The sequence below is a fragment of the Camelus ferus genome, chromosome X (genome assembly GCF_009834535.1).
Source record: "Camelus ferus isolate YT-003-E chromosome X, BCGSAC_Cfer_1.0, whole genome shotgun sequence".
Lineage (NCBI taxonomy): Eukaryota > Metazoa > Chordata > Mammalia > Artiodactyla > Camelidae > Camelus > Camelus ferus.
Window position 1 is genome coordinate 50,339,712 of NC_045732.1, and position 12,626 is coordinate 50,352,337.

Sequence of the window (12,626 nt, forward strand, 5' to 3'; positions counted from 1 at the left end):
GTTCATCAGGACTATTAGCTTGTAATCTTTTTTCATTTGTAAATATTTTCTCCCATTCTGTAGGTTGACTTTTCCTTTTGTTGATGATATCCTTAGCTGTGCAAAAGCTTTTAAGTTTAATTAGGTCTCATTTGTTTATTTTTGCTTTTATTTGCATTACTCTAGGAGCTGCTTTGAAAAAAATATTGCTGTGATTTATGTCAAAGAGTGTTCTGCCTATGCTTTCCTCTAGGAGTTTTACTGTATCCAGTCTTAACATTTAGGTCTTTAATCCATTTTGAGTTCTTTTTGTATATGGTGTTAGAGAATGTTCTAATTTCAGTCTTTTACAGGTAGCTGTTCAGTTGTCCCAGAACCATTTATGAAGAGACTTCTCCATCATATATTCTAGCCTCTTTTGTTATAGATTAATTGACCAGAAGTGCTTGGGTTTACTTCTGGACTTTCTATCCTATTTCACTGATCTATGTATCTGTTTTTGTGCCACTACTATACTGTTTTGATCACTGTAGCCTTGTGGTATAGTCTGAAGTCAGGGAGCATGATTCCCCCAACTCTGTTCTTGTTTCTCAAGATTATTCTAGCTATTTGGGTTCTTTTCTGTTTCCGTACAAATTTTAACATTTTCTGTTCCAGTTCCATGAAAAATGTCATTGGTAACTTGACAGGGGTTGCACTGAATCTGTATATTGCCTTGGGTAGTAGTATGGCCATTTTAATAATATTGATTTTTTTCCAATCCAAGAACACGGTATATCTTTCCTTTTGTTTATGTCATCTTCAATTTCTTTCATCAGTGTCGTAATTTTCTGAGTACAGGTTCTTTGCCTCCTTAGGTAGCCTCTTTCCTAGGAATTTTATTCTTTTTGATAAGATGGTAAATGGAATTGTTTCCTTAATTTATTTTTCTGCTATTGTGTTGTTAGTACATAGAAATGCAACTGATTCCTGTATATTAGTTTTGTATCCTGCAACTTAACCAGAATCATCGATGAGCTCTAATAGTTTTCTGGCAGTGTCTTTAGGATTTTCTATGTATAGTATCATGTCATCTGCAAACAGTGACAGATTCATTTCTTCTTTTCCAATTTGGATTCCTTCTATTTCTTTTTCTTTTTGATTGCTGTGGCTAGGACTTCCAAAACTATGTTGGATAAGAGTGGCAAGAGTGGGCATCCTTGTCTTGTTCCTTATCTTTGAGGAAATGCTTTCAGCTTTTTCACTATTAAGTATGGTATTAGCTGTGAGTGAATTCCTTTATTTTTATGTTTGGATTCCTTTCTCTTTACTTTTTTGTATATCCATTGTAAGTGTTTTTGATTTGTGGTTACCAGGAGGTATGTGTATGTATCTATGTATGTATGTGTGTGCATGTATGTGTATGCAGCCAATTATTGTAAGCTGATAGCCTAAGTTTGAAGGCATTCTAAAAGCACTATGTTTTGTTCTTTCCCTTCAGCATGCTTCTGAAGATCCTGTTGTCACCATGGGCTGCACCTCCCACTACCCAGTGTTACCAGTATTGTAAGAACAATTCCTACCCAGAGTCTTGCTTCTGCCAAGGTGACCCTGATGCCAAGATCCACATCTTTCACCTGGGGCAGAAGAAGGCAAAAGTGAGTAAGTTTCCACTCTGTGGTCACATGGTGTCAGATGAGTATGAACAGCTCTCCACTGGAGCCTTGGAGGTTGCCCATATTTGTGCCAACAAGTACATAATGAAACACTGTGACAAATATGGCTCTCTCAGCAAAATACAGCTCCACCCCTTCTGTCAACTGCATCAACAAGACGTTGTCCTGTGCTGGGGTTAAGTTCCAGACAGGTATGTGGGGTGCCTTTGGAAAGCCCCAGGGCACAGTGGCAACAGTCCACACTGGCCAAGTCATCATGTCCATCTATACAAACTGAAGAACAAGGAGCATGTGACTGAGGTCTGCAAGATCAAGTACATCCCTAATCATGGCCCCCTGGACAAATGGCAGGCTAGCATCATGAGAGCCTTGGCATTATCCACTCCTTACTCATGCCCATGAATAAATCCTACTTTCTGGTTAATCATTTAATTAATCAAAGCATTACATGTTCACTTGCATATTTTATGTTTCTGCTGTCATGTATCTTTTTGTTTTCTGTATCCCTTAACTACTTACTTAATTATAGCTGATTTTTACTACTTTTGTCTTTTAACCTTCATACTAGCTTCTTTAAGTAGCTGATCAACTTCCTTTACTATATGTTTACTTTCATCAGTGATTTCTTTTCATTTCATATATTTTCTTAGTGCTTTATGTGTCCTTTTCTTTTCTACTTAAAGATGACCATTTAATATTTCTTGTAAGGCCAGTTTATTGGTGATGAACTCCTTTAGTTTTTGCTTGTCTGGGAAACTCTCTCTCCTTCAGTTCTGAATGATAACCTTATCAGGTAGAGTATTCTTCATTTTTTTTCCTTCAGCACTTTAAATATATCATGGCATTCCCTTCTGGCCTGCTATGTTTCTTCTGAAAAATCAGCTGATAGGCTTATATGGTTTCCCTTGTATATGATTAGGTGCTTTTTTCTTGCTGTCTTTAAAATTTTCTCTTTAACTTTTGACATTTTAGTCATGATATGTCTTGGTATGGGTCTCTTTGGGTTCATCTTGTTTGCAATCTCTGTGCTTCCTGTACCTGGATGTCTGTTTCCTTCCCCAGGTAGGGATGTTTCCCGCCATTATTTCTTCAAATAAGTTTTCTGCCCCTTTGTTCCTATCTTTTCTTTCTGGGACCCCTGTAATGTGAGTATTAGTATGGCTGATATTGTCCCAGAGGTCCCTTAAACTCTCATTTTAAAAAAATCTTTCTTCTTGTTGCTGTTCTTATGTGGTGATTTCTACTATTTTATCTACCAGATTGCTGATCTGTTCTCTATCATCTAATCTGCTTCTGATTCCCTCTAGTTTATTTTTTATTTCAGTTACTGTATTGAGTTGATTGTTTTTTTTCTTATATTTTCTAAGTCTTAGTTGTAGTACTCACTGAGTTCCTCCAATCTTCTCCCAAGTTTGGAGAGCACTCTTATGAATATTTCTTTGAACTCTTCTATCAGGTAAACTACTTATCTCTGTTTCATTAGGGATTTTTTTCTGGGGTTTTGTTTTCTTCTTTCATTTGGAACACATTCCTCTATCTTGTTACTTTGTTTGACTCTTCTTTTTTGTTTCTGTAAATCAGGTGAAACAGCTACCTCTACTGATCTTTAAGAAGTAGTCTTCTGTGGAGGCATCCCCTGTGTAGACTGCTTGTGCCTAGAGGCATTAGCAGGCTGGTTGGGGCTGGACTGGGCATCAGCTGGGGTTAATCCTTGGGGAGCACTATGCCCAAGGCTTCCTTGGTGGGGCTGTGGAGCATGGAACAAGCCCAGTCCAAGGGCAGCCTCTTAGGGAGTACTGCACCTAGCACTGCCTAGGTAAAATGGCTGGAGAGGACCTGGTCCGGGGGTCAGTCCCTGGAGTGTTGTGCTACAGGCCACCTTGATTGGGCAGCTGGAGCTGGAGCACATACGGCCCAGGAGGAGTCCAGTGGGAACTCCAAACAATTGCAATTACCAGTACCTCAGCTCCCTATCAATTTGGCAGAAACTCTAGGGTTAGTAAATGGATTTCCTTTACATAATAATCTAGATAGCTTTAAAGTTTTTCTGCTATGTCCCATAGTGAGTATGTCTGCATTTAGGTCCCTCAGTAATATATCTCCCTACTGTAGATCACCATGAAAGAAAAGGGGTTCCCATGGATACCATGCTTCTGACTTTCCTACTGGTTTCTATGTGGTCCTTCTATTAGCAGAACCATGTCATGCAGCCTTCAGGTCTTCTTCAAGAGGAAATGCTCTATACATAAATATAGATTGGTGTGCTCATGGGGGGAGGTGAGCAAAGGGTCTTCCTATGCTGCCATCTTCCCGAGTCTACTCTCTCTATATTTTCAAATATAAATGCTCCCTGATAAAACTTACTCTGAAAATACAGGCATACCTCAGAAATGTAGCAGGTTGGTTCCATACCATTACAATGAAGCAATTCACATCAATTTTTTTGGTTTCCCAATACATATAAAAGTTATGTTTACACTATATGGTAGCCTATTAAGTGTGCAATGGCATTATGTCTGAAAATAGCAATGTACATACCTTAATTAAAAAATACTTTATTGCTAAAAAATGCTAATCTTCATCCCCCTGAAGCAAGTCATAGTCTTTCTGCTGGTGAAGGGTCTTGCCTCAGTGTTGATTGCTGACTCTTCAGGGTGGTTGTTGTTGACGATTGGGGTGACTATGGCAATTTCTTAAAATAAGCAACAATGAAGTGTGCTAAATCAACTGGCTCTTCCTTTCACAAACAATCTCTCTGTAGCATGCAGTGCTATGTGATAGCATTTTATCCATGGTAGAACATCTTTCAAAATTGGAGTCAGTCATCTCAAACCCTTCCACTGCTTTAGCAACCAAGTTTACATAATGTTCTAAATCCTTTGTCATCATTTCCACAATCTTCACAGCATCTTCAAGAGGAGCAGATTCCATCTCAAGAAGCCACTGTCTTTGCTCATCCCTAAGAAGCAACTCCTCGTCCATTAAAGTTTATCATGAGATTGCAGCAATTCAGTCACATCTTTGGGTTCTACTTCTAATTCTACTTCTCTTGCTATTTCCACCACATCTGTGTTGACTTCCTCCACTGAAGACTTGAACTCCTCAAAGTCATCCATGAGGGCTGGAATCAACTTCTTCCCAACTCCTATTAATGCTGATATTTTGACCTCTTCCCATGAATCATGGATGTTCTTAATGGCATCTAGAATGGTGAATCCTTCCCAAGAAGTTTCCAATTAACCTCTCCCAGATCCATCAGAGGACTCACTATCTATGACAGTTGTAGCCTTTCAAAATGTGCTTCTTGAATAAGTAAGACTTGAAAGTCAAAATGACCCCTTGATCCTAATATACGTTGTGTTAGCAGGCTTGAAAACAGCATTAATCTCATTGTTCATCTCCATCAGAGGTTCTTGGGTGACCAGATGCATTGTCAATGAGGAGTAATATTTTGAAATGGATCTTTTTTCTGACCAGCAGGTCTCAGCAGTGGCCTTATAATATTCAGCAAACCATGTGGTAAACAGATGTGCTGTTATGCAGGCTTTGTTTTTCCATTTACAGAGCACAGGCAGAGTGGATTTAGCATAATTCTTAAGGGCCCTAGGATTATCAGAATGGTCAATGAGCATTGACCATTCAAATTTGAAGTCATCAGCTACATCAGCCCCTAATAAGAGAGTTAGCCTGTCCTTTGAAACTTCAACTCTCTGGCTATGAAAAGTCCTAGATAGCATTTCCTTCCAATATAAGGCTGTTTTGTCTACATTGAAAACCTGCTGTTTAGTGTAGTCACCTTTATTAATGATCTTAGCTAGATCTTCTGGATAGCTTGCTGCAGCTTCTACATGACCACTTGCTGATTCACCTTTGTGCTTTTATGTTATGGAGATGGCTTCTTTCCTTAAACGCCATGAACCAACCTCTGCTAGCATCAAACTTTTCTTTTGCAGCTTCCTCACCTCTCTCAGCCTTCATAGAATTGAAGAGAGTTAGGGCCTGGCACTTGATTAGGCTTTGGCTTAAGGGAATGTTGTGGCTGGTTTGATCTTCTATCCTGATCACTATAACTTTCTTCAAATCAGCAGTAAGTCTATTTCACTTTCTTATCATTTGTGTGTTCTCCAGAGTAGTATTTTTAATTTCCTTCAAGAATTTTTGCTTTGAATTCACAACTTGGCTAACTGGTGCAAGAGGCCTAGTTCTGGCCTATCTTGGCTTTCAACATATCTTCCTCACTAAGCTCAATCATTTCTAGCTTTTGATTTAAGGAAAGAGACATGCGAGTCTTCCTTTCACTTGAACACTTAGAGGCCACTGTAGGATTATTAATTGGCTTAATTTCAATATTGTTGTGTCTTAGGGAATAGGGAAATCTGAGAAGAGGGAGAGAGACGGCGGAATGGCCCGTCGATAGATCAGTCACAACAGGCACAGCATATTTATCAATTAAATTCCCCACCTTGTATGGGTGCAATCCATGGCTCCCTAAAACAATTACAATAGTAACATCAAAGGTCATTGATCAAAGATCACCATAGCAAACATAATAATAATTTAAAAGTGAAATATTCTAAGAATTACCAAAATGTGACAGACACAAAGTGAACAAACACTATTGGAAAAATGGATGCAGATAGACTTGCTCAACACAGGGTTGCCACCAACCTTCAGTTTGTAAAAAACACAGTATCTGTGAAATGCAATAAAACAAGATATGATTGTACTGAAATAATAATAAATTCATTATTTTAAGTAGTTTATATAAAGTTATTTCTTCATCATAAAACTGTCCTAATAAAATACTAAACTAAAATGCAGAAACATGGATGCTGTAAGGTAATCTTAAGTGACTTATTCAAGATGCTGCTTCTCAAAAAATTCAGAAAGCTACTGGAAAAGAATTAAACATCAACTCTTTGCAGTAAAAATAAAATATGCAGTGGAAATCATATTATAGCTCAATTATAGCCATCTACTTATTTAATATCCATTTCAAATTCCAAGTGTAACACTTTGGACCTTTAATACTTTCTATTCAGGTTTTCTTACATTTACTGTAAGAAAGTGATTTTTTAAAGTTACATAGTACCAGGTATGTGTTATGTATGTTCATATGCTATGATCTACTCAGCCTTATATAGAGTTAATCTAGATCTAAAAAACAAAAATAGGTTTTTATCATTTATTTGTTCTGGAAAATGTTTCGGATAAATTATACATGTACCTAGCTGCAAAAATAAAAAATACATCCATATATAAATGACTTCTATTTGACTGCTCACAGCTAAAAGGAAATAAACATGCTACAGAAGTAGGCAAAGTGTGTCATCTGGAACCCACAGGACTCCCTGTCTGCTTTTATAGCCACCTAATCTCTGTCCCAGTTCTTTCCAACATTTTTCACATTGTGGCATATATGGAAAGTGCTAATACTTATAATAGCACACCATGAAAACTGGAAGATAAACTATTCATTTCTGGAGGTGACCCAGCTTTGTCAGACTTCAGCTATACTTTCAAGTGATGAAGGGATCAATACCTCAGCATACTTTTATATAACCCATTTAGAGCACAGGATGAGACATAGTCTACTCCCTCTCTCTCTCAACCATACTTTATGAGAAAAATTTCAACAAGAATATTTTAAGAAAATCATTCCCAGAACACATAAAGTTTAAACTATTTATTTCTAATTATGAGATGAGAGACTGAGAATTTAAGTGAAAAAGAGATCAGGAGAGCAGGGGAAGAGATAACAGGAGCTTCCTATTACCTTAATTTAATCATAAACATTTCTTTACTACTCTTTGGAAGATGAACACTGATAATAAACTGCCTTTATGGGGTAACAGGAGGAAAAAACACAGAGGGAAATTTCACAGTTTAATTTTTACTATTCCCTTGATTTCTTAGAAAACTAAGCCAGAGTCTATAGTTAGGCTGCCATCTGTCTATTCCAAGGAGGTACTGACAAGAGAAATGTTCATCAGGGAATCACCAAATTTGTTCAGCTTCAGGCCTGAGACCAGCTAAGCTTCTCTGTGTACAAGATCATTCACCTAGCTGGCACCCACATCTCTCTTCTCTTCAGAGGTGGTCTACTGCTTTGCTCCATGATTCCTAAATGCCAAATATTGAGAATCATTTACACTGCTTTGTCTTTAGATATTTGGTATTTCAAATATTCAGATATCATTCCCAGCACTGGAGTTCCTAAATGCCCAGTCAGGCTGCACTAGAATGATACAGAACCTCAACATTAATCTTTCAAATGTAGATATGGGCAAAGACAACTTTAGCCATTTGAAAGTTCAATGAAAGACTTTCACTGACTGTACACTCATGCACAAGAGAAAGCAAAGTAGATGATACAAACTATACCTTATACAGAGGAAACCTAAAGCAGACACTAATTACAGATTATCAAGAACTACAAAAGAAAAAGACTAAAACTAGTTTTACTGTATAAAATTAATTACAATCATAGTTGATTATGAAATGCTTCCAGTTATTACATGTAGTTAAGTGAAAATACCATGGTGGCTTTGAAATTGGTCTGAATCCTACTTCTACCAGTCATTTATAAAAATAAAGATATAACAACATTCCAAGGCCTCTCAAGAATTAAGTTAGCTAACATATGGAGTGAAAATAATACAGAGTTTAGGTACATACATGTAAAATAAATGTTAGTTTTTCTTTTTCCCTTTCCTCTTAAATACCAGGGAGAACATAATGGCTTGCTTGTAATTAAACATTCATCAAATATTTGTTGTTATCATGTGTATCTGATTATTCTAGATGTTCACCAATTGAGGAAAGATGTTCCTTTGAGCCAACTAGTGAGGATAATTAATAACTGAAAAAAGTACTAACTTTATAATGACATATTCTTAAAATCAATGTCCATGATAAAGGCAACATTTATTAGACTCACTTTCTTCCAGCTTTAAAGAAACTGAGGGGTTGTTTCCTGTTTCATCCACATTTCCTTCACCACCTCCTCGAGATCTTGAATTCCAGACTTTAATCACTTCAACATCATTGTCACTGCCACTTCCACTTGAGCTACTATCTTTTTTCCCCTTTTTCCCCTTTGTTTTCTTCTTTCTAAAGAAAGAACAAATTGAAACTATTAGGAAAACACAGGAAAGATACAAGTGCCAATTATCAGAGGACAACCAGCAAGCATGGATTTTAAACGTGTCAACATAGGACACAAAAAGTACTCAATTTACTTTGTATAATCATCAGAGCTTAAACTCATGGAGGTTTCATCGGAATCTGAAGCTATAAATTCATCCATACTATCTTCATCAAAATATCCCTAGAGAAAAAAAAAAGATGAATGTTTTAATAGCTTATAATAAACTTATATTGTAAATTATAATGATGTTTATTTCATTTAAGGATAAGTTAATTGTTATTAGATAAGGAGGAATTAAGAAACTCATAGAGTAGAAAAGAAAAAAATAAAGGAGACATCACAGATAATCACTATTAAATGCAATGTTAAGTCTTGGATTGAATCATGGAAAAGAAAAAGGACATAAATAAGTACAAAAACTGATGAAATCCAATTAAGGTCTACTGTTTAGTTAATAGTAGTGACCAATGTTAATTTCTTAGTTTTGATCATTTTACTAGAGTTACACAAGATGTTAAGATCAACATTTAATACTCCTTCTATAATCACAATGCATTCAACCATATAGAATTAACTAGAAATAAAACAGGTTGAATTACTATGCCACAAAGCCAAAGAAAATCTGAATATACAGTAAGTCTATATAGATCAACCTTTTCCCTAAGGTTATTCTGCTTCCAACAGATATCTTTTAATCAATTTTAGGTTAGTTGTTTTACCTTATTTTCTTTGCTAATATAGTCCAGCTGCAAACACCAAGGATGAGTCCAGATTCTACTTAACATCTGAAAATCCTGGAACAGTTTTGCACCTGCCTTTCCTCTTCCCCCTTCGCTGCTATTACCTACACCTGATCAAAAGAAAAACTAATGTTAACACATAAGAATTCTCTAATTCAACCAAGTGTTCCTAAATTAGGCGTTTAACTTTATCTGTGCTTTGAACTCCTTTAGCCATGTAGAGAAGCTTACAGACCCTCTTTCTTAGAATATTTTGAAACATATAAACAGGATTACAAAAGAAACCTATTATATAGAAATTATCAAAATATTTTTAAAAATCTGGATATAGTAATATGTGTACCTTATTAATGCATTACATTACAAAATATAGCAGTAAGTATAACAATTACCTGAAATTCTGAAGTATTGATAAAGGTAAATAATTTTGAGATATCAGTAACAACAATAATATGTAGAAATATTTCTGATTTCTGTTGGTAACAAAATCAGTTATCACTAATACTACAATGGTTTCTTGTCTACATTAATAATTGGCAAAATGCTATATTCTTGTTAGAGGTTAGTGGAAACATGTAATTTTTTCTTATTCGGGTTTATACACCACCCTTAAATTCTATCCATGGACTCTAGACTACAAATTCCTGTTTTAGATAAAGCCACTCTCTGGATACAGCACTTCAGCTACTCTTTCCAACTACTCTTATACCCAAAAAAGTACTTCAAAAAATTATGTTTTTCATGTTAAAAAAATTAAGATTTCTTTTGCACAGAGTAAATTTCAACAAAATTGTATTTTTCTATGAAAATGAAGTGAAAATGAGATGAATGCATATTTCATTAACATGAAATTATCAAGGGGGTAAAATGCAAAAGAACCAAGCTGATTTTAAAAAAGAAACAGCATTTAAGCAATAACATTTTTCTGTCAAGTTTTAAAATATGTAAATTCACTGCTAATTAGTAAGTCACCTCCATGAAGGACAAGAATAAATTCAGTAATGATATGAATTATGAATAAAAACCCATAAAAATCTAGTACTGATTATTTTGCCTGATTAGAGGTATTTCCACTGTATACAATAGAAATCATTGCTGTGAAAATGAAGTATCTAATTTCTTGATATACAACTGTTCATAGCATTCCCTTATAATTCTTTTATTTCTGTAAGGTCAATAGTGATGCTCTTTCATTCCTGATTTTAGTTATTTGGGTCTCCTCTGTAAGTACAGTTAAAGAGTTATCAATTACATTGATCTTTTCAAAGAACCAACTTCTGGTTTCAATGATTTTCTGTTTTCTTTTTCTCCTTTATACTTATTTTTGATTAGTCTTTTTTATTTCCTTCCTTCTAGTTGCTTTGGGTTTAGTTTGTTCTTAGTTTCTTAAGGTAGAATGTTACATTGTAAGTTTGAGATCTTTCTTCCTTTTTATGAGATCTTTCTTCTTTTTTAACATCAGCATTTACAGCAATAAATTTCCCTCTAAGCATCACTTTACCCACATCCCATATTTTTGTGTCTTGTGTTGTTTTCATTCATCTCTAAGTATTTTCTAATTTCCTTTGTGAAATCTTGACACATTGGTTATTTAGGAGCATATTATTTACACATAATTGTGCTTTTTTTAGCTTTCCTTCAGTTATTGGTTTGTAATTTCACCCTAATGTGGTTAAAGAAAATACTTCGTGTGGACTTCATCTTTTTATATTAATTGAGGCTTATTTTATGCTCTAAAATATAGTCTATTTTGGAGAATGTTTCATGTGCACTTGAGAACAATGTGTATTCTGCTCTTGTTAGATGAAGTATTCTATTGATTTATAAGTGTTTTTCAAATCTATTTCCTTGTTGATCTGCCTAGCTGTTCAGGAAAAAAGTCAATTTTTGTTTTGTAGGGGGGTAAGAACCACTCTTGTACAAATCATAATCATCTTCTATTATAGAAAATTTTCATAAGACTTTAAGGCCTACCTAACTGGTTAGGGTAGAAAAGGGCAGGAAATTTTTAAAGGGGAAAAACTGATGGTTCCTCTACAGACAGTACTGACTTGTACTAGAGGTGATATTCTTTGTGGGGAATGGGAACCACATGAAAATGATATGCTGATGAGCTGGCCAAATAAATACCCACAGAAAAACATTCTCTACACAAGAGAGTATTGGCAATTATTATTGAATCATTCTTTCGTAAAAAATAAAGTTTTGACTCCAAATAGCTATATTTGGAAATTTAAGTACAAAAAAGAGCAGGTAAATATATAATGAATTAAGCATGACAATCTGATATTTACATTTACATCTATGGTTTCTATATAAAATGTTACTATCATGGGGTCTGTGGTAAACTGAACAGCGGTCCCTCAAATATACCCACATTTAAATCTCAGGTACTCATGAATTTTATTCTATATGGCAAAAGGGACTTTGCAGATGCAATCAAGATAAAGACCCTAAAATGAAGACGACTACCCTAGATCATCTGGGTGGATCAAATGCAACCATAATGGTCCCTATAATATAGAGGGGCTCAGAAGTGAGAATCATAGAAGGTGATATGATGACATAATTACAATAGTAACATCAAAGATCACTGACCACAGATCACCGTAACAAATAATAACAAAAAAGTTTGAAACAGTGGGAGAATTACCAAAATGTGACACACAGATATGAAAAAGTGAACAAATGCTGTTGGAAAAATTGTGCTGACAGACTTGCTCAATGTAAGGTTGCCACAAACCTTCAATTTGTAAAAACCACAGTATCTGTGAAGTGCAATTAAGTGAGGTATGCCTGTATCTCATTCCGGTTTTGATTTACAGTACTTCGATGGCCAATGATATTGAGCATCATTTAGAGCAGTGGTTCTCAAGCAGAGGGTACATCAAAATCACCTAGAGGGCTTATAAATGCAGACGCCTGAGCCCTACTCCAGATCTACTGAGTCAATCTCTAGAAGTGTGGCACTTAGACCCATTCATTTTTAGAGACAAAAGGATTATTATTGCCCTCTATGTTTAAGAGTACAATTCAGTGCCATTAAGTATAATCAGAATGTTGTGCAATCATAAGCACTCTCCATTTCTAAAACTTTTCCAT

At 35.4% G+C, this 12,626-nt stretch overlaps 1 protein-coding gene across 10 annotated transcripts in view; it reads right to left on the reverse strand.

Annotated features, from left to right (window-relative positions):
* ATRX (ATRX chromatin remodeler) overlaps positions 1 to 12,626 on the reverse strand; it is a 229,103-nt gene that overhangs the window by 69,419 nt on the left and 147,058 nt on the right. For 7 of the 10 annotated variants that reach the window (XM_032475539.1, XM_032475538.1, XM_032475533.1 and 4 more), the window contains 4 exons: positions 9,504 to 9,634; positions 8,876 to 8,964; positions 8,575 to 8,747; positions 1,542 to 1,595 (listed from right to left, as the gene is read on the reverse strand). In XM_032475539.1, coding sequence (XP_032331430.1) covers positions 1,542 to 1,595; positions 8,575 to 8,747; positions 8,876 to 8,964; positions 9,504 to 9,634 — 447 coding nt within the window. Of the gene's footprint in view, positions 1 to 1,541; positions 1,596 to 7,305; positions 7,758 to 8,574; positions 8,748 to 8,875; positions 8,965 to 9,503; positions 9,635 to 12,626 lie in introns of those variants that run through there. The other 3 variants (XM_032475540.1, XM_032475535.1, XM_032475542.1) reach the window with 2 other exon arrangements.